Here is a 21,365-nt window from a genome sequence, read left to right as displayed (position 1 = left end):
TGGCAAGTGTTGCTAGAAGCTCTGGTTTGAACCAGAAACCAGTCTCAGAAACTGGTTTCTGACCATCTCAGACTGGTTTCTAACTGCTGCTGCAAGTCACTGGCTTCACGGGCGATGAAGCTGCTCTCTGAGGGCAGGGGAGGAGGCAGCGTGGCTGCCGTTGAAAACCTTGATCCCACTTCATTGGGAGAGTCCCACAGAGTCCCACCTTTGGGATTTTGTCGGCTGGCCGGAGCCACTGACCAGGAGCGCACCAGGAGGGACGCCATGCGTCCCGATGCGCTTCTCTGCAGTCGGCAGCGAGTCCGGCGGGATGGATCCCACCTCCTGCCGCTGGTCCTGGGGGATCTCCCAGCCGCAAAGCCCTGCTCACCCAGGCAGCAGGCACGCAGCGAGTGTGAAACCCTAACGATGTGTACACAAAGGCCATGCTGAAATCCCCATCCCGGTCCAGACATCAGAGGTGTCATTTTTGATTTCCCAAACACAGAGAGAGCTCTTTCAGGCCCGGCCGGCTCAGACACTGCCGCTTTAATGTCCCAGCACCCAGCGGGTTTCCACTCCCCACACACGCATCAATCAGGCCTCGGTGAGGCTCTGAAAGAGCCAGTTTGTTAAACAAACACACTTAGTATAAAAAGTTTATTCCAGTTAATTGGGACTTCATTGCAATGGAAACAAATTACCCAGCTGTCATCTGCCAAGGCAAACAGCAGCAGGGGAGAGGGGGTCCCGGCCAGGCAGGAGACAAACAACCATCTCAGGAAACCTTATTTATGGCCTTTTTATGTATTTGGGTATTTACTTGGACATTCCTGAGCTGGAGAGCTGGGTTATGGCCGAGCCGCACGCCCTGGCACTTGCACAGCATAGGCCGTCGCAGGTTACCTGCCCGCGGGGCTCCCGGGCCAGGAGCTGGTGCTGGCCCTGTGGCCCGGGGCTGGTGGCCGTGTCCCTGGGCACGTGTCCCTTCTGGCTGCTCTGGGGCGATTGCTTCTGAGACAGAGGGGAGGTGCTGGATGTGCAAGCGACGAGCAGGTCAGGGCAGGCTGCTTGTCCCCGCTCGCTGGTGGAGGTGAGGGATGCGGGGGTCCCCGGATGGAAGGGAGGCACTCGGGTGAGCTAGGGACTGGCAGTCACCAGGAGCTTTGCCTGAGCCAGAGACTCCCACGCTTCCTGGGTTCCCTGCCCTCGCTGCTGCCTTATTCTCCCCTCCCAGCCCTGGCAATGAACTTTTAGGCAGGAGAGGCATCAGCGCTGCCTGATGAGGCTCCCACTCCTTTCCAACTTGTTTTATTTAAACAAACACCCCATCAACACCCTTTTTTCCTCCTGGAGCTCTTATTGAAAAAGGAGGAGAAAGCAGGAGCTGGGGTGGGGATAGGGAAACCGAGAGGTATGTGGGGAGCGGCGCTCGGCGGGAGCTGGAGGCTGTGCGCTTCCCGTGGGAGCACTCGGCGAGCCAGGCGGGACGGTGCTGGCTCCCGTGGCCAGCGCGGAAGTGACAGATAAACCTGCGGGATTAGCAGCGTGTGCCATTGCAGGGGAGCAGCATCCCCTTCCTGGAGCATTAGTCACCCGAGCCTGACGCCTGGCCGGGGGAAGGCAAGTGCAAGTCATCAAATTACCTCCCCGCTCCGGCTCTGTCCCCTGCTCCCAGGCGGCCTGTCCTTGCTCCGTGCCCGTGGCCGCTGCCGTGGCCAGGGTGGGGACAGGCGGAGGATGTTGACCTCTGGAATGGATGGGTGCAAGCAGCACATCTCCGCGTAGCCGTGGAGGTGGTCCCCCCTGTTGTAGCCGGCAGCGTGGTGGGGTGGGGTGGCGTGAGGACCATCCTGGTCACCCTTGGGGGTGTGTTGTCCCCCGCAGACCTTGGGGACGTGGAGGACAAGAGCAGGCTTATGCCCTTGCACTGGGACCTTCTAGCGGGCTTGGGTTACTTTTATGTGCCCAGTGGATAAACCCAGGGCTCTTCCACCCTTCTCATCTGCCACAAGCGCATCCAGGCCAGATTTTTCTGGTCCTGAGAAGTCCTGAAATTCACATTTGAATTTCCTGTTGCCATCTGAGGCCTTGAATACACTTTCCAAGAATGTTTCTGTTGCCTTCTAGCTGTGAGATCACCATGGCCTGCGCTCTGAGGTTTCTGTCTGTGATGGCACGCGTTCAGGGGGGTGGAAAGCCTGGATCGGGGCGCACATCCTTGGGGGGGCCTGGAAGGGGACAAATAGCAGAGCTGAGCACTGATAGCTACGGAGATGAGTCCTGAGACCGAACTGACCTCATCAGAGCGATGTGGGAAAGATGGTGACCAGCACTGGAAAGGACAGATTTGGCTTTGTTTCTGGAGCTTGGAAGGCAGCAGAGGAGGAATTTGGGGGGTTTGACGCAAGCATCTTGGTTTCTCGGAGCTGGCTGGCCCATCTTGAGAGGTAAGTGGAAAACACAAAGATAAAAAGCAGCAAGGAACCTCAGCGTCATGTTTTGCTGCCCGAGAGCCAGGCTTTGTTGAACCACCACTGGTTCAGGGGCGGTGATGACCCCTAGGTCCCACAGCAACTTGTGCGGGAGCCTCGGAGGGCAGAGCCGGAGCGCGGTGTGCCGGGCATCTCCCTCCTCCGGCTGGCAACCCTCCATTACTGGGGACTTTACCTTTCTGTTCCAAGACTGACTTGTTGTCAGCGTTTATTTTTAGCTCCTCCAGTGCCTTGCAGATTCCTCGAGGGATTCTTTCTTTCCCTCTCCCTCCTACAGGTTTGTTTGTAATGTGGCCGCGTTGATTTGAGCCACGCACAGGAGCTTTCAGCGCTGACGGGGGCTGCACTGCGGTGCTTGCGGAGCAAATCACCTTTGTGGGTTTGTCTAAGGTTGATGGGGCTGCGGGGTCTGGGCGCCCTGGGAGGGAGCATCGCTGCCCTGACAGCCGCGGATGCGGGTGCCTCACGGTCGTCACTCAGAATCGCTGCCGAGGGGTTGTTGTCCCCCTTGCTCTTCTCAGCACTGCCCTCGCTGTGATTTCTCTCATTTTGCTACCCCTGGTAAAAAATCCAGACCAGCATCACCATACTGGCTGCGTGGAAACAAAACCCAGGGTCCCCCTGCAGCTCTGCAGCCTGGTTGGATGGAAATTTTTAAACGTGTTTTTATTTTTTTTAAAGCCCTACATAAAGTAATTCAAAACAAGTTGCGAGTATACTTTGGACTCCGACTGCGCTGTCGTTGTTGCTTCACTTCGCCCGCTGGCTGTCCCAGACAAGGGCTCACTTTGAGCGTACCCTTCTGCCGAGCGGGGGGGATGTTTTCATTCCTAATTTAGAGCATCCGTCCCGTCGGGGTCCAGCCCCCGTCTCCCGCTGAGCCCAGCGCAGCGCTGGGAGCCCGGGGCTTACCTGTCACCACCCGCTCCAGGGCTGTGCTAACGTGTTCGTTAGAAAATGTGACTCTCTTTGGACTTGGCCTCCTTCTTCTCACCCTGGGTTGGTGCTCAGTGGGGGATGTGTGAAGGTACAGTTTGTGCTCTGTTTTTTCCAGGATTTCTGTTATTTTGTAGAGGAGGGTAAGTCTGCTTATTTTTAAACACCTAAAATGTAGGTTGACATTGAGTATAGGTTTGCTGTTTGTCCTGGGGAGAGGCAGCACTGGGAGGTCCTGTTCAGCCACAGCTTTGGTGGTGGTAGCTCCATCCCCATGGCCCTGAGCCAGGAAAGTGCGTTTTTCTGAAGCACTGGTCTCCATGGGCCGCTCTCGCCCTGGGAGATGAGCACATGCTTAAGTGTTTTGTTGGACCTGGTCCTGTAAAAGCAAAGGCCTTCAGCAGCTGAGGGAACCAAAGCCAATGATTCCAGCAAACCCGAAAGCTGCTGGCAAGGCCATGAGAGTTAGATCTCCTTGCAGAGGCAAGGCCTGAGCATCGTGGTGTGGCAGCTCCTCTTCCTCTCTGTGGATTAACCAGTGGCAAGGAGGAGTAAGGAGAGCAGGCACCACAGCCACACGTCCCCAAGGAGTGGGAGGTGGGACATGCTGAGGGAGAAGACAGGGACCGGTGCCTGTGGCTCTTGGTGGCTCGTGTTTTGCGAAGCCATTGATCAGCCATTGTCTAACGGTGCTTTCTATCGTGATCGAGCTATGGCTGGTGGAAATCGTGCCCAGGGGGCACGTGCAAAGGGGCTTGGGGTACCGCTGCGATGAGCCTAATGTCAGACTGCTTTAATCGAGCGACCTGGTGCTGACGGCGAGAGGTTCTGAACGTGGTCCCAGGCAACGCGAGGTGCTGGGGCCACTGTAGACTTTCCCCTCTCTTCTCTGGGCTGTTTTTCTTTGGGGTCTGACTGCAGCTTTTCTAGGGTTGGAGTTGTCATTGAGGCTTTTCTGATCTTTATTTTTATAATGTTCATTAGCACAGTTCCTATCAAAGAACAGCATGTTCCCTCCCTGTCCTCGTTTTCTCCCCGGTTAATAACCCTTTGCTGCTTTGGCTCATTTGGAAAAAGAGACAGTAGCATCGGGAACGGCTCCTGCTATAATAGACAGACGTCAGCGTTTTCAGTCTGATCTGAAAAGCGGCGTTAATTCAAAGAGAGGACTCGGTGGAATGGCTGCGGAAGGCCCAGCCCTCGTTACATGTCTGAGGAGCGCTGAGCCAACCTGTGTCAAACGTGGCAGCGTGCGTGCGTTCCTCTGAGCTGCTGAGAGCTGCTCTGGACCCAGATGGCTGCTTTTCCTTTCAGAAACAGGCTCCAACAGCAGCCGCATGCTCCTCCTCTCCCTCCCTGCGGCTCTGCTTTGGAGATACCCATTGCTGAGGCTCGCGGTGCAGTGAAACCCTTGTAACAGGGTTGAGTGGTGCAGGAGAAGACCTAAGGTGCGAGAGGTTGTCCAGAAAAGGCTGAGCTGTTGCATGCGGCGTGGATGTTGGAGGCAGGTGCTGGGGAGCTGTGGTTGGCTGGGGTTGGATGGGAGGTGGTTAATGGTTTCTGAGCATCTACTCTGCTCCTGAAGCCCCCACCATCTTCCTCAGCTGAGTTTTGTTGGTGCTGAGGAGCAAACTGAGGACACCAGACTGAGGTTCGAAGTGAGCAGGGACAGCCATGGGCTGAGTCACCTAGGAGCAGGGAAAAGGCTGTGTCCATTGCATGGTTTCAGGAAATCTGGGATTTTGTTCCAGCGGAGATCAGGGTCGCTGTGTGAGTTTGACAGTGAAGAAAAAAGAAGCAAGAGGCACCAGCGTGATGCCCTAAATCTTGGAGACAAAGTCTCCCCTCTTACCTGTTGTGGCCTTGTCCCTTTCGGGGTACCTTTTCCACTGTCAGTGAAAAGCACAGCTGACCCAGGAACATCTCCAGCCGCTGCAAAAAAGAGACGTCTTTCTGCAGAGCCTCCAGCAGCTCAACTCTCAGCTGCAGCACCCAGTGGACCTGCCGGCTGGTTCCATCAAAAGGCAGTTTGCTCTGAGAAGCTGGACAGCCTGGGTGGAGTTGCAGCGAGGTGTGAAGGGTGCCGTGACCTGGGGACCTGCCTCCTGTGGTGTCCCCGCCACGCCGGCAGCGTTTGCCATGCATCGAGACGTGTTTCCGGCATCAACCTGTGATGTGTTCTGTGCTGGAGGATAGAGAACATGAGACACCTGGAAAGCATCCATGCTGCTACTGCCAGAGTGAATAAGTCATTTTTCTTGATTCCTCAGGGCTACAGGTTTTCTCTGAGGACAAACCCTCCCGTGGTTTATCTTTCTTTGCTGGCTGTTTGCTTTCTAAGTGCCTGAAACCACTTTTGAAGACTTTGGGCTCCCGGCAGCCAGCACTGCAGAGCGCACCACGCTGGGGTTTTGAGTCAGCTGGTGCAAAGCCTTCCATCATGGATTTGTCATCACGCTTCTGCATCATGCATGGGCAGATGTTGTCCAGTGGTGGAGAGGGCCTTGCACAACCACGGAGCAGTCGCACGGTCTGACATGTGAAGCCCAAGCCCACAATGAAAGGCAGATAGTGAGAAGGTCACCCATCATGACTCACGTCTCTAGCGCTGGCTTTGCCTGGTGATTGTGGTCTTTGCTGCAGGGTTCCTTGGTTGGAAGTGAAAGTGGCTCATCCCCTGCATCACTCCAGGCTCAGTTGAGAGTCGAGAGGCCACCCTCTCACATCTCTGTCCCCCTACTGCTGCGGGTTATGCATGAAGGGCATTTTAGGTGTGGGAGCTGTGCTGATGGGCAGTGCCTCATCTGGAGAACATCAGATGTCACTGGTTCTACTGCTGGGAGGTGACTCGCTTGCATGAAGAGGCTCTTGTGTTGGAATAAAGCACTTTTCACTGGCCTGACTGGCACAGCCGTCCTTCGTGGGCTCTGAGGAAATGGATCTGATGGTGATTTAACGATGCTGGGCATGGTGAGGTGCAGACAGCTGGCTTCTGAGGAGCTCTGCTCCCCGTGGGTGTTTGAATAGCAAAGGTCAGTCACTGCAGCCCTTGGGATAAGGTGATAATAAGAGTTAATGGGGAAACAGAGGCACGAAGACTTCAGCTTATAGGTGAGGCCATACAGCCCAGACTGGTGTCCTGTGATTTTCATAGTGCCAGATGAAAGCCATCGTGGTGGGTCCTCTAGCAGCCTGGCCTGGAGGAGGACCCCATCCTCACGTTTAGTCCCTCACTGTGGTCCCGCACCCAGCCACTCCTTGGCCTCATGCTGGCTGGAGACGTGTCCCCCAGAGGGACCACATCTCTAACAGACCGCAGCAGGGTTCCCAGCCCTGGAAACGGCTTTGGCCCATCCCACTTGACTCCTCCTGTAGCACATCCCTCCTCCCAGGCATCCGCACTTGGCTTTTGGGTTGCTTTGCGTCAAAGCAGAGGCCGTTTGCTCTTCCCCGAGGGCGGTGGGTGCCTCTCGCTCTCCCTCGCCTCATTGCTGGAGTCCCTCATGCCCCAGGCGCCGAGGAGCTCTCCTCTCGCTTGGCTGCAGAAACGGGCTCAGCATCCCAGAAATTCAGGCTTTCATGTGGGAGCCAATAGTCACACAACCTCCATCCAGAAACCATCATTATCGGCCGCTTGCTTTTTCTTGGTTTCTTTGAACTACAGCTCCCAGGATGCCTGAAGATATGCAGACATCCCGAAGACAGTGGTTTCCCATAAACTTTTGGGGTTTCATGCTTTGCAGGCAGGAATGTTTTTATTGCATCGCAAATCCCTTCAAGTCCCTCAAACCTCCGTGGCGCTTCCCTGCCGTGGGGCAGACGCGGTGGCTGGAGGCGGCCACGGGGGAGGCACGCCAAGGGCTTTTCTCTCCTGCATTTTTCCCCTTCTTGCAAGAGAGAGCTTTGTAAATCCCTGTCATGCCTTTTTGAGGGGACTTTTGGACTGGGAGGAAGTTTGGACGAGCTGCAGTTTGCCTGTAGGGATGTGTTTCCCGTTCGCCTTGTCCCCGTTGTGTCAAGGGCGTCCCAGCGTCCTGCGTCCCCAGGCTCGTTGCTGGGCAAAGCGGGGGAGATGCTAACGGGCACGTGCCTCAGGCAGGGCGGCAAGGGGTTCTCACTGAACTGGGAAGAACTGGGGACTCAGGGAAGAGAAGAATATTCAGATCCATGCACTAGTGCAAGAGAGCCTGGCAGGCTGGGTTTTAAATCCTGACATGCTCCCAAGAGCTGAGGGAAAAGCAGAGAGGCAAGTTTTCCTTTGGCATGGAGAGATGCGGTGGTAACTGCGACCTGGCGGGTCCCCGCCTCACAGCCCCCCGCGCAGAGCCGCCCCGGGCCAAGTGAAAGGTTGTGGGACGGCGCGTGCTGTGCGCGAGTCCCACGGCTGCCCCCATGGCACATCTTCCTTCTGCCCATCCTGGGAGCGGGAGGGTGCTGGGAGCAGAGCAGGGTCCGTGGCGTGGCCCGGCTGCCCCTCGGAACCGCTTACCTTCTGTGGGAGCGGAGGCGCAGAGGGCAGAACAGGGCTGTGTGTGACTCGGTGGTGGCTTACGGCGTTGCTCTTCTGGCCCTAAAAATACTGTAATGAGTTTTTCCCGTTTGGTGCTGGTGAACACCAGTGGCATAGTCAGACTCATTCCTCGTTTTTCCCTTTGATTGGTTCCAAAAAAAGCCCAGGATCCTCCGTGGCTTGGGTTTTAATATATACTTCTTCTATAGGTGCTACTTCACCAGTCTGAGGAGCTTTGTGGACAAAACACGGAGGTGCTGGCTGCTCTTTGGGGGCCACTACCACCACCAACCTCCCAGTTCGTGCAGGCGGCCGCACAGGCGTGGGTCAGGCTGCACGTGTCCCCGTGGGACATGTCCTGGCCTCGTTCTGCGCCGTACCAGCAGCGAGGCCAGCGGCAGGCTGCTGCAGGTCCTTTTCTGGGCTGGTGTCCCAGTTCCTCTGAGATCTGGGCTCATTCCCTCTCCCATCCTTCCCTGCCTGTGCACACCCGCACGCACAAGCACACCTGTGTGTACAAGCGTGCACGTGCGGCTCCGGGCACCTGCCTGCCCGCCCGACAGCGAGCGATGGTGGCGGGCGTGTGGTCCGCTGGAGAGGCGGGTGCCAGCCCAGAAAGGAAAACCGTCGTGGCTCTGCGGCCGGCTCGCGTTAACCACATCACTCCGCTCCTGCACTTGGAAAAGCCTGGCCGCCGGCAGCCCAGAATAACAAGCTTTTCCATTCCTGCGCGCAGCGTGGGCCGCGGGGCAATGTAAAACAAGGGCCGGCTCCAGCACGAGCGCGCGCTCAGACTAAACAACGGCGCGCCCCCCCCGGGGCGGCTCGTCCCCTGCAAAGGGGGATCAGGCCGAGGTCCCCGCTGCCAGGGCAGATAGGGACGGCACGGCGGGATGCCGGTGGCATGGTGGTGCCTCGCTGTGTGTGGGCTCAGCCGGAGCGGCCGCCGGAGCAGATGGAAGAAGGTGAAGGTCCCAGGGACCTCCTCACCCATCCATACTAATTGCACGCGAGGAAAGTTTTGTTGGATTTTATCCTATTCTCTTTATATTTTTTGCCATTATTTTCCTGGTATCTTTTCAATTAGGATAAAAGCTTCAATTGCTAGGGGGGAAATTCTGAAAACTGGCTACCAGGGCTGTGCCCAGAGCTCTCCTCTCCCCTGGCAAGACAGGAACAAGTCTGCACGTTCCTCTGCCTTGGCAGACGTACCATCCAGCGCTCGTGCAGCCTGGTTGGAGGAGCCCAAGCTCTCTGTCCTGCTACTCAGGAAGGAACAATGTCTTCACTAAAAAGGATACTAAAAGGAAATGATAGAATTCTTAAAAATAAGCAAAGAGATGAGGATTTTGCTTAAGGAAAGGAAATTTTGCCCATTTTATTTTGTAGGTTTTGTTTAATTGCTGTCTGTAGATGGTTGGACTTTCATTTTAAAAATAGATTAGGCTAATTTTGAAGGTGAAGCATGTTGGTACATGCCGTTCATGAAATGGTGCTCATCAATAATACAGTTTATGGTAGGGAGTTAGAAAAAGATCCGTGCTTACATAGAATCACAGAATCATAGAATGGTTTGGGTGGGAAGGGAGCGTTAAAGCCCACCCAGTCCAACCCCCCTGCCAGGAGCAGGGACATCTCCAACCACATCAGGTTGCTCACAGCCCCGGCCAACCTGGCCTGGAATGTTTCCAGGGATGGGTCATCCACCACCTCTCTGGGAAGAAGTGCTCACCAAGCCAATTTCCATCATTTACCAGCAGTCCTGGCTAACAGGGGAGGTCCCAGTTGACTGGAGGGTTGCCAATGTGACCCCATCTACATGAAGGGCTGGAGGGAGGATCTGGGGAACTACAGGTCTCTCAGTCTGACCTCGGTGCTGGGGAAGGTTGTGGAGCAGATCCTCTTGAGTGCTATCACATGGCACGTACTGGACAGCCAGGTGATCATGCCCAGTCAGCATGGGTTTATGAAAGGCAGGTCCTGCTTGACTAACCTGATCTCTTTCTATGACAAGGTACCTGCTTAGTGGATGAGGGAAAGGCCGTGGATGTTGTCTACCTGGACTTTAGTAAAGCCTTTGACACTGTTTCCCACAGCATTCTCCTGGAGAAACTGACTGCTCATGGCTTGGACTGGTGTACGCTTTGCTGGGTAGAAAACTGACTGGGTGGCTGAGCCCAAAGGCAGGTGGTGAATGGAGTTCAGTCCAGTTGGCGGCTGGTCACAAGGGGTGTTCTTCACAACTGGAACACCACTGGAGCCAGTCTGTGTGATATCTTTGTCAGTGATCTGGCCAAGGGAATCGAGTGCTCCCTCAGTGAGTTTGCAGGTGACACCAAACTGGGTGGGAGTGTTGAGCTGCTGGAGGCTGGGAAGGCTCTGCAGAGGAGTCTCGACAGGCTGGACCAATGGGCCAAGGTGAACTGTATGAGGTTCAACAAGGCCAAGTGCCGGGTCCTGCACTTGCATCACAACCCCATGCAATGCTACAGGCTGGGGGAAGAGTGGCTGAAAAGCTGGCCAATGGAAAGGGACCTGGAGGTGTTGGTAGACAGCTGGCTGAACATGAGCCAGCAGTGTGCCCAGCTGGCCAAGAAAGCCAACAGCATCCTGGCTTGTGTCAGGAACACCGTGGCCAGCAGGACCAGGCCAGTGATCGTGCCCCTGGACTCAGCACTGGTGAGGCCGCACCTTGAATGCTGTGTGCAGTTTTGGGCCCCTCAGTACAAGAAGGACCCTGAGGTGCTGGAGCGTGTCCAGAGAAGAGCAACAAAGCTGGTGAGGGGTCTGGAGCACAAGTCCCGGGAGGAGCGGCTGAGGGAACTGGGGCTGTTCAGTCTGGAGAAGAGGAGGCTGAGGGGAGACCTCATCGCTCTCTGCAGCTGCCTGAGAGGAGGCTGGAGCGAGGTGGGGGTTGATCTCCCAAGTAACAAGTGATAGGATGAGAGGAAATGGCCTCAAGTTGTGCCAGGGGAGGTTTAGGTTGGATATCAGGAAAAATTTATTCACCAAAAGGGTTGTCAAGCACTGGAACAGGCTGCCCAGGGCAGTGGCTGAGTCACCATCCCCGGAGGTGTTAAAAAAAAATGTGTAAATGTGGCACTTAGTTTAGCGGTGGACTTGGCAGTGTTAGGTTAATGGCTGGACTTGATGATCTTAAAGGTCTTTTCCAACCCAAATGATTCCATGATTCTCTCTGGGCAACCTGTTCAGTCATAAAAAACTTTCTTCCTCTGAATCTCCCCTCTTTAGTTTAAAACCATGACCCCTTGTCCTGTCACAACAGGCCCGACTAAAAAGTCTGTCCCCACCTTTCTATCCTTGTACCCATGTGGGGATGGGTTCCCAACAGGATTGTGCAAGCCCGTGGGTGAGGACGATGTCCAGGGAGGGAGATGATACCGGTGAGGTCCCGTCGCCGCCAGTGGCACGGACATGCCGGGGGCTGCAGGGTGCAGCGTGACTCACCAGGCTGTGGGCGCGCGTGCCCAGCATCTCTGTTCCTGCGTGGACAGCTGTTGGGCAGAAGGGGGACAGTTGTTATTGTCAAAATGCAAATGAATAAAATCATTGTTTTGGCAGAGAATTTTTAGGGGAAGGACATGCAAATTTACCTTCCATTCGGAGTGTACATTGGTATTAAAATACAATGTTTGAAAGCCAAAACTAAGGAACATTTTAATTTGGGACTCATCAGATGGTTCCTTCTGCTTGGATTAGCATCAAATTCATTGCAGCAAATGCTGTGAGTTTGACAGAACTCTGGTTTTCAAAGAAAACAAGAAAGAAGTTCTAAAAATGCCATTTCCAGGGATTATTGCTGCTTCCATTTGCCTCCACCGTCGTGAAGTGCCTGACCCGGTACTGGATACTGGACAGGCCAACAGGAACAGGCTTTGGGAAATGCAAGTAGGACGTGTGATTTGGTTTCTTCCTGGAGGCTGCTTTAATCTGGCCTCTAAATAGCTCAGAAAAGTCATCCCGGGGTTCTGCGTGGAGGTGGAGGACCTGGTGGGACCTCAGAGATGTGTTGAGTTTCTTCCCTTGGCCTTCTTTATAAACACCCTCCAAATAAAACCTGCTCTTCCACGGCGCTCGGAAACAGCTGCGCTGCCTATTTAGATGCGCCCCTGAGGTATCTCCGTCCTTCTCCCCCTGCTTCCCTCCTCCCTTCATCCTTGGCTCTACCTACCCGCCTTGTGTTGCGGGTCAGAAATAGAGACTCGCCACCGACTTGCTAATTGTAATGCAGCCTGATAATGCCAACTATAATTAGCTGTACGTATCAAAGCCGTTTTGCTGGCGGAAGTTTTTTGTGACCCTGTTATCATACTTTAAATAGAGGATCCCGTCTGCTCTGCCTGGCTCCTTGCCGCAGAGCCAGGTCCTGCAGAGTCCAGCTTGGTCCTTCCCAGTGTTAGTCTTGGTGCTCGTGAAGAGCCAGGCCTGGCAGAGCAGCGTGCCAGCGACATGAGGCTGCCCTGGGTTCTGGTTATCAGGGTTTTGCTGCTCTGACCCCTCTCTCCTTTATGACTTTAGGGTACACATCAACCAAGAGGTGACACGTGCTGTGGCTCGGGTTCTCAGGATTAGCTTGTCTAGAGCTGTTGTGTCCCAGGGCTGTCAGACATGTCTTCTTGTTACTTCTTGTCGAGACCTCTACCTTTTTTCTTTACCATCTCATGCAACTCCTGCCACTCTTTCCCCATCTGCAGCATCCCCACCGTCCCTCTCTCTGGCCTTGGGAAGCCTCAGCATGCTGACCAGCTGTCCTCCCCTTGCAGCAACCCCCTCGTTGGGTCGAAATAGGCATTGCCAGCTTCGCTCGGTCCCACTTTAGCTTGTGAAAACTCATCCTTGGCAGGTGGGTGACCAGCGCAGTCACAGAGCTCATGCTCTTGGCGGTGGAAAAGCCTTTGGCTGCTCCTCTGCAGCATCTCCCCACCTCGCCCCATCACGCAGCTCCCAAGCCCAGTGTGCCAGCACATGGAAAAGTTTGGTTGGGTGGATACGCTCCAGTTCATCACTTGCTCAAACTGCGGCTGCCTGCAGCTGCTCTGTCGCGCTGTGTAATCCATCCTGAGCTCGTCTGGGAGGTAAACGAGTGCCTGTTCCATGATGTGCTGCTCAACGCCACCGTGCTCAGGGGGGGAGAGGTTTCCTGATGTAATAGCCCGCAGGCAGACCCGGGGCTGTAACGGCGTCAGATCTCACAAACTTATCACGGCTGAGTCAGCCTGAGACGTGGGACACTGAAGTCTGTAAGGAAACCCAGGGACTTGGAGAAACTTTTGATGAGTTCCTCTCCCTGCTCAGAGCCAATGCCCTGCCTTTGGGTGAGGAACCAAACCTCCTGAGATGCTCTTTGCTGCCCTGCCACGGGGAGGGCAAGCCCAGCCAAGTTCCTGTGCTGCTGCCTTAGGGAAGGCACCTCACTGCTGTTTGGGTTGAAGGGTTGTGTTCTGGCAGGAGATCACCCAAGGTGGCAACGTGCGCTCACAGCCCAGAAACCAACGGCATCCTGGGCTGCATCCCCAGCAGCGTGGGCAGCAGGGCGAGGGAGGGGATTCTGCCCCTCTGCTCCGCTCTGGGGAGACCCCCCTGCAGCGCTGCGTCCAGCTCTGGAACCCCCAGCATCAGAAGGACATGGAGCTGTTGGAGAGGGTCCAGAGGAGGCCACGCAGATGATGGGAGGGCTGGAGCAGCTCTGCTGTGAGGCCAGGCTGAGAGAGCTGGGGCTGTTCAGCCTGGAGAAGAGGAGGCTCCAGGGAGACCTGAGAGCGGCTCCCAGTGCCTAAAGGGGGCTGGTGGGAAAGGTGGGGAGAGACTCTTCAGCAGGGCCTGGTGTGACAGGATGAGGGGTCATGGTTTTAAAATAGAAGGAAGCAGATTCAGACTGGACTTAAGGAAGAAATTTTTCACACTGCGGGTGGTGGAGCACTGTCCCAGGTTGCCCAGAGAGGCGGTGGATGCCCCATCCCTGGAAACATTCCAGGCCAGGTTGGCTGGGGCTCTGAGCAACCTGATCTGGTTGGAGATGTCCCTGCTCCTGGCAGGGGGCTTGGACTGGATGGCCTTGAAACGTCCCTTCCAACCCAAACCGTTTTGTGATCCTGTGGTGGTCCAAAACCTTGATGTTAAAAACCAAGAGACGTTTTCAGGCTAAGGGACCAATGAGCTCCCAAAATCAAGCAGTCTGCAAGTCCCTTCCCACCCAAACCTTCTGTGATTCGGTGATTTGAGGGCAGGCTTCAGTTGGGGGTTCCCCAGCGCTTGCCACCCACCACTCACCTGGAGCCGTGGTGTGCAGCATCCGTTTGAGCCTGGGAAGTCCCTGTGGCCAGTGTCCTGTGTCTGTCACCCAGTGACCTAAAACAGTGGAGGAAGAGCTCAGTCTGTGGCTTGTGCGCCCCAACCCTGGACATTGCTCATGTATTTAGAAGAGTGAGGAGGAGGAACCTGAGGAGAGTGGAGCGTGTGGCTGTCTGCAGCTCACCAAATTCCTTGCATTGTCACCCACGAGCCCACAGAGATCAGAGACCAGTGGCCAAAACCACTTTCCTGACTGGTGAAGAGAGGGATAGGACAGCCTGGAGGCATGGGGGGGCTCTTGGGGCTTCCTCCTCAGAAGGTGGCCTGGGGACCCCAGAAGTTTTGGTGGGAGTCAGGACAGTTTTCGGCATCACTGCCTCTACTTTCTCCCGTTCTCAGTAGGAACAGAGAGCCATGCAGGGCTGTGCGGGGTGGCAGGGGCTCGTGGCACCCTCTGAGGATGCCAGTGGGTTATGGTGGCACAGTGTTCCATCAGGAGCACCACAGAAAGCCCAAAGGCAGTGGAGGTGAGCCTGATGCCTTCTGCTTCGTGGTCGTTCCGCAGCCAAGCCTGGTCCCCCTCGTCTGAGCCCAGTGCCTCTCAACTGAGCCTGGTCCCTGTGTCCGAACCTGGTCCTCCCATCCGAGCCCCATCCCTCTTGGCCTGGTCCAGTCTCCCCACCTGAGCCTGGTCCCCTCAGCTGAGCCCGATCCCCCCGGCTGAACCCGCGCAGACTCGTGGTTATGTAAAGCCCCGGCGAGCACGACCGGGAGATTCTTCAGTGTCGGAATCTGAGTCACATGGGGCTGTTTTATTTCCCCCTCTGCTAATCTCGTTTCTATAGAAACAAGATTGGGAGGAAAAAAAAAAAAAAGAAAAGGAAAAAAAGAGCCAAGCACAGAGCGAGCAAGAAACCTGAGGTGATGGGCAAGGGAAGCGGAGGTGGTGGATGAGGAGGTTGGGAGGCGCGGGTGGGAGCCGGGGATCCCGGCCAGGATGGGAGCAGCGTGCCTGCGGTTGTGTGTGTCGAGGGGACGGGGACTCTCCCAAAGAGCCGCTCTTGGATGAGCTGCTCCTCCGGCGGCGGGCGGTCGGAAGAGCCTGGAGGGAAGGGAGCAGAGGCTGTGCAGGTGAGTGAGCATCGCTGGCGTGGCTCCCGGGCATCCTTCCCCGGTAAGGGCACGGCGTGGCACAGTGCAGCACGCCGCGGCGCACCGGGGTCCCGTCCCCGCCTGCCGCTCTGGGGACACGCTTGCGGCTGGAGCCGCAGGTGGTGGATGCCGTGCCCGAAGTGTGATGCTGCAGCCGGCTGGGAAGCAGGGTTTGCCGGAGCGGCGTTTGCAGTCGACGCTTGCCCGGAGGCTGGCTGCATGTGCGCGGCCGTGCACGGTCCCTTTCCGAAGCCGCTCTCTCCTGAAAGGCTTCTGCCTGCTCGGGAGGCACCTTTCTGGCTTTGATTGTTTTTCCTCTCTTTTATTCTGACTGCACCTGCAACTGCCGGGAGCACGGAGCGCTGCGCTTGCTCCCAGCCCTGCTCATCCTCCGGCAGCATCCAGCTCCCTGGCAGCCGGATTTCCCCTCCGCAGCCTCGAGGCCAGGCTGCGGCCGGGGTGCCCACGGGGATAAGCCCGACTCAAAAGCCAGTTTTGCAATGACTGCTCCCAAAGGGAGGACCAGATGAAAACGTTGCTTGTTTGCGTGGTGCCAAGTGCCTGGGCTGCCCGCAGCCACCGCACAGCTTGTCCCGGGACTTCTGCTCGCCGGTGCTGATTCAAGAGGCCGGCCACTGCCTGCCGGGAGCTGGGTTCTTTCCGAACCGCGCACGAGCACGTGATGGCTCCTGAGTCTCAGGCTAAGGAGTGCAACAAGTGAGAGTTATTCCTGCCTGCGCTAAGATGTCTCTGTCCCTGTGGCTCGCGCCTGTGCAGTGGCAAGGGCTTTGGCGGGGCACATCGGTGGAGCAGGAGTGCTGCCGGCACTGCCGGTCCCGCGCCGGTGCCCACGCCAGCGCTGCCTAGTGACCTCAGTCATCCCGCACCATGGCACGGTGTGGCTATGTGCACGCAGAATGCCGTCGGCTCTGCAGCTCCGGCCACAACAGGTGAGATCTACCCGGGCTTCTGCGGGCACTCACTCGCTCTGATGGCTGCCAGGGGCCGAAACGTGCTGCTTTTTGCCGAGTCAGCCGGCAATGTCCCTCCGAGGGCCGCAGCAGGGGAGTGGGAGGACCACAGAGCCGAGGGGACACGGATTTTGCTTGTCATCGCTTCTCAGCTGTGGCGTGGGGGATGCGGGGTGAGGCATTGCGAACCCCTGGCCGGATTTGCACCCGTGCGTGGCTGGTGAAGCCGGAGGGATGAATCGAGCCCCTGTGCGTTTCTGTACTAAGTCAGCGCTGGGAAATGTCATTGCTCACCCGCCTGCCCAGCCAGCGAGGGGGTGGAGGGCGGTGCTTCAGACCCTCATCCTCACCCGAGAGGGCAGCTGAGCAGGTTTCGTGCCGAGGCGCTGCGTCCTGCGAGGGCTCAGCGAGGCGGCTGGGCGGTAGGCAGGACGGGGCTGGGCTGCCCGCCCGCTGCGTGTCTGCTCTGCCTGTGCTCCCGCTGCCTCGGCGAGCCGGGGGCTTCGGCAGTCACCCGTGCTGGGGTCAGGCCCCCAGAAAACGGGCCTGGTGAAGGGATGGGCATCGGGCTGGCGTTACGTGACATGCTGGGGAGGTGTGGGAGCTGTGCCCTGTGCTGAGCCGGGGTTTTTCCCCCTTGGCCAGGCTGGGCTGTGCCAGCAGCAAGGGTCTGAGCACTCGTCTGGGTTGAACACCTCGGGGGGCCATCAGCCCACACCAGGTTGGGAACAGCACTGTCCCCTTCCCCCAGCAGCGGTGCCTGGCTCTGGCTGCCCCTGCCCGCTCCCATGCCTGCGGTGAGAGCTTGGCGCTGCGGCTGATGCCAGGGGGGTGTTTGCCATGCTGGGTCCTGCCGCCCCCACGTGCGTGCGAAGCGATGGTTTTATCGGGGAGATGTCACGTGCGGGCTTCGCATCCCCGCTGGCAGCGGCGTTCCTGCCTCCTTGGCGCTGCCAGCTCTGCTCTGCCAGGAGGTTTGGAGGGAAGGGCTGAGGATGGGTACCGCTGCAAGAGTCTCCAGGGCCAATAATTATTTCTGGGGAAAAGATGCTGTGTTCTGACTTAAACGTTGACATGGGACTCAGAACATGTGGAATCTGGCTGACAGATGGCAAGACACAGAGGTGTGATTTATGATACAGCACAGTAGCTGAACAACCTTCTCTGGTTGTTAGGAGACGATTCTTCCCCGCGCTGCGGTTGATGTTTCAATTGATGGTTTTCCCCACGTGTCCCCTCGACACGGGGACCGCCGGGGAGCCTCGGCAGGTGCCAGCGCAGCAGGCTGTGTCCGCCACGCCCTGGCAACACTGATGCTGAGCTGCTGCAGGGATGCTGCTCCTTATGGTGGGGTGGGCAGGTCACCCTGAATCCTGCCCGGGCTGGACCCTGAGTGCTCCCATGCAGCGGGCAGGGCTGGCTTGTGCCTGCCCCGTGGCTGGGATGGAGCTGGCTCAAGGCAGCAGTGGCTGAGGCTGCCAGTTCCGCAGAACGGCACTTGTGGTGCTGGGTGTGCTGGTAGTGATGGGAGAAGGCACAAAAATCTTGCCCATCAGTGAAGCGCACAAGAAGACAGACGCCAACAGCCATAGGGAACGTGTCCTCCTTGCACAGCCTCTCTGTGCCTCAGTTTCACTGCCTCTGCCTTAAGATCCCTAACGTTGGTCTTTCTCAAGGGAGAGGGCCATCTATTTGTGTTTGGAAAACACCTGGGAAGTAAAAGCGTGGTGCCGGCAGCATCCCCCGCCCCGTGTTAGAGCCTCACTGCCGCTGCCACCCGCAACACCCGGCGCCACTGCCGGAGCATCCTGATCCCGGGAGCATCCCAACCCTGGGCGCATCCCCACCCCAGGGGACCAGAGCAGTCCCGGCACCAGGAGCTCAGGGAAGCTGACCCACAAGCCCCTCGGTGGGCCAAGGGGAGCGGGGCAGGGCAGGCTGCTGGCGCCAGGCTGCGTTTGCCTGCGTGCCGCCACGCAGAGCAGGTATGATTCATTCCCTCTTCTGCAGTACAGTTTATGTAAAGCAGCGCTGTATAAATAGCCAGATAATCCCGTAATGTGCTCCCGGCTTTCTAATTAGCGATGCTTCTGCTGGAGCTTCTGGGTCTGGGTCACTGCTGAGTGCTGGACGAGTTGCCGGCAGCTCCCGAGGGACAAGTACCGGCCCATCAGAGCGGTCGCAGCTGTCTCCGTTAGCCTGGCTGCGAGCAGCTGGAGGTGGCGGGTGAACCAGCGGGGTGACGGGTAGGCTGGAAGGCTGGTCTGGGAGGTGAAAGCAGCACCCAGCATCTCAAGATTCTTGGTCACCTTCCAGCTCACGTGCGGCCTTGCTTGTCCGCCCTGGGTCGGGCAGATCTAGGCAGCACCTTCCCTTGTGATGCTGTGCTGTGGGGGGAGTTGGGGCGAGGCCATGTGTCCCCGAGCACCCAGGGGACTTCTCCAGCCCCACCGGTACACCCCGCCCCAGGAACCAATGCTCCTTCATTCCAAGCCCTGTGGGCACATCTCCGTTTTCCATCTGCCAGCTCTTCTTGGCGGATGCCGTTGGCTCGATCCAGTGGCGCTGCGCTAGCTGCCTGGGTGTGTAGTGGTCCCGGTGGTGTTGATCACAAGAGGAACGTGCCAGCACAACTTGTTTGTTGTGGGGAGGGAGGCGGCTGCCTTCTTACATCCATGCAGGTAGCCTGGGATTTCCCAGTCCCTATCCCTGCTGTGGACCAGTTTGGGAGGCGTGGCTGTAATAGCGCAGGGAGCGTGATAGGGATGGGGCGAGCACAGCAAACAGGACGATGTTCTCCAGACGGTCACCAGATCTGATAAGATTGACATCCCCAGCGTCCTGGCAGCTGGAGACGAAGCCCGCAGCCCTGCGTGGTGGCAGGAGCCTCTCCCAGGGAGGTGGGAAGCTGGGCAGTGTTGGGACTGCCACCACAGGAACTGTCGGACGTTGCTGAGGAGGTGCCAGCAGCACCCATTTCCACTACCCAGCCACATCCCTCGGTCAGCCCCCAGTCCTGCTCGCCCCACTGCACCAGGGGCTGCCATAGAGCATCAGCGGCCGATGCCCACACATTCCTAAACTGGGATCTTGTTCCTTACAGCTGAGCTTTGACGCCAGATCAAAGGAGAGGCAAGGCAGCAGGGATGGTGTTAGCGCCGGGCTCTGCTCAACGGGCTTTCACAAGGCGCCTGGATCGCTCCTCTCCGAACGCCTCTTCCGCTGGCCGTGAGCCGGGGAAAGCTGGGGTTTGGGTTTCTTGTTGGGTTTCTTTTAAGGCAAACCTCATCCTTTACATCAAAGTAGTATTTCTTCTCAAGAATGTAAAGAATGACCTTGGAAGGTCTGAGCGGCTCTTTCCCGGCGGTGATCGGGGAGATGAGAGCCTTCTCCAGAAAGCTGTCTCCACCCCGTCCCCAGCAACAGCAATTCATAAGCTGAAAAATAAATCAATAACCAGAGTTAATGAATTGAAGATGTCTGTGTTTAAAATGTATCAGGGAAAAAACTGTTAGCTGGTCGTGGTTGGCTTAATTACTGTGAGGAAAGGCGGGAGCTCTCGTTTCTGAGAAATACCTTCTTTTTTTTCTTTTTTTGGAGGTATTTTGTTTGCTTGAAGCCAGTCAGGACTGGAGAGGAGAGGAGAACTGGCTTTAGCAATGTGTGTAGGTGCAAAGTCTCCCCCGAGGTCTGTCCCTCATCTCCAGACCCTCCGTCAAATGGCTCCTGTCTCCTTCCCTGCCCAGCTGCTGCTCCCTTGCTCCCAGCTCCGCTCCCAGTGAATTGGCAGCGGACGGGTTGTGGCAAGCTGGGATGGCACGACAGGCACCGGGATCTCTGCACACTGCGAACTGGGAGACGGTGCGGTTGTGCCTGGGGACAGCGGTTCTCTTCTGGAGAGAGACAGGATGGAGGGGAGCGTGGGGCATGGCCCCGGCGCCTGGGGATGCCGTCCTCCCTGCTCCCAGGAACAGGGAGCGACACTGGAGCATCCCACCCAGCTGTTGTCAGTATAGTCGGGTCCTGCGGCTGAACACGTTTGCTCACAGGCATTTCTGTTTCCTCCTCCGAAGCGTCTCGGACGTGGGTGGTTTCCGTGTCAGCCTCCTCGGGAAAGCCGCCTCGGTGTTTGAGAGCCCCGGCCAGGAGTCCTCAGGGGCTGCTCCGACAGAGCAGGCGGCCGTGGCAGAGCTCTGCTTTAGTTCCCTCTGCCGCTGCTTCCCTGGCTGCCCACCCCCTCTCGGGCAGGTGCTGGAAGAAGCAGAAGCACTGTGTTTCTGACCGTCACCAGTTGGCGTTCGGGCAGGAGCATACGACCTAGGGAGGTGATTTTGCCGCAGCAGGGAGTGGGGCCCAGCGCTAACTCAGCCCGCCGGGCTCGCAGCTTCGGTTTTGCTAACAGCATGTCCTGGACCTGCGCTGGCCCTTGCTTACTGAAGCGATGCTAAACCTGCTGCTGCTCCGCTTCCTCGCCCTGAGGCCAGTCCCAGTGCCGCTCACCCTCCGTCCAGCTCCGGGCATCGCCTGGCCTCGTGCCCTGGACCTGCTGGGAGCCAGGGCCCTTCAGTGACATTAATGCCTTTCCTTTCCCCTTCCCCAGGTCGGAGAGCAGCCTCTCTAGGTTTGCCCACCGCTTGTCGGTTAAGCAGAAGCAGGAGAAGAGAAGGAAAGCTGAGTATGGCTCGGCCGAGCTGTCTGCCTTCCGGCCCAGGTCTCTGAGCATTGAATGGTAAGAGCTGCAAGGCAGGGCTGGGGGAAGGCCTTTCCAGTCCCCCTGCTGTCCCCTGTCCCCACTGCTGCCACTCTGTCCCTGTCCAAGTGACATCCCATGGGACAACACCCCTTCAAACCCCTCCATCTGCTGCAGGAAACCCCACCAGGGTATTGAGCCCAATCACGGCCCCTTGCCCCAGCGCGGGGAGCAGTGGGGAGCCCCGCATGGCTCATCGCTTGCGAGGCTGATGGAGACCCCGCGCACTGAGCCATGGGCATCTTTCGGGGCTCCTG

At 57.4% G+C, this 21,365-nt stretch overlaps 1 protein-coding gene across 14 annotated transcripts in view; it reads left to right on the top strand.

Moving 5' to 3' along the window:
- LOC104474960 (ankyrin repeat and fibronectin type-III domain-containing protein 1) overlaps nucleotides 1-21,365 on the top strand; it is a 233,196-nt gene that overhangs the window by 173,942 nt on the left and 37,889 nt on the right. For 9 of the 14 annotated variants that reach the window (XM_086759449.1, XM_086759443.1, XM_086759441.1 and 6 more), the window contains one exon: nucleotides 20,959-21,087. The exons of 1 other annotated variant lie outside the window; for it this stretch is intronic. In XM_086759449.1, the coding sequence (XP_086615575.1) occupies nucleotides 20,959-21,087 (129 nt within the window). Of the gene's footprint in view, nucleotides 1-15,065; nucleotides 15,157-15,252; nucleotides 15,367-20,958; nucleotides 21,088-21,365 lie in introns of those variants that run through there. 4 more of the 14 variants (XM_086759454.1, XM_086759450.1, XM_086759452.1 and 1 more) reach the window with 4 other exon arrangements.

This window comes from Chlamydotis macqueenii, chromosome 15 (assembly GCF_036417535.1).
Source record: "Chlamydotis macqueenii isolate bChlMac1 chromosome 15, bChlMac1.mat, whole genome shotgun sequence".
Lineage (NCBI taxonomy): Eukaryota > Metazoa > Chordata > Aves > Otidiformes > Otididae > Chlamydotis > Chlamydotis macqueenii.
The sequence above is the reverse complement of the archived record's forward strand: the minus strand, read 5'-3'. Positions and strand labels throughout refer to the sequence as shown.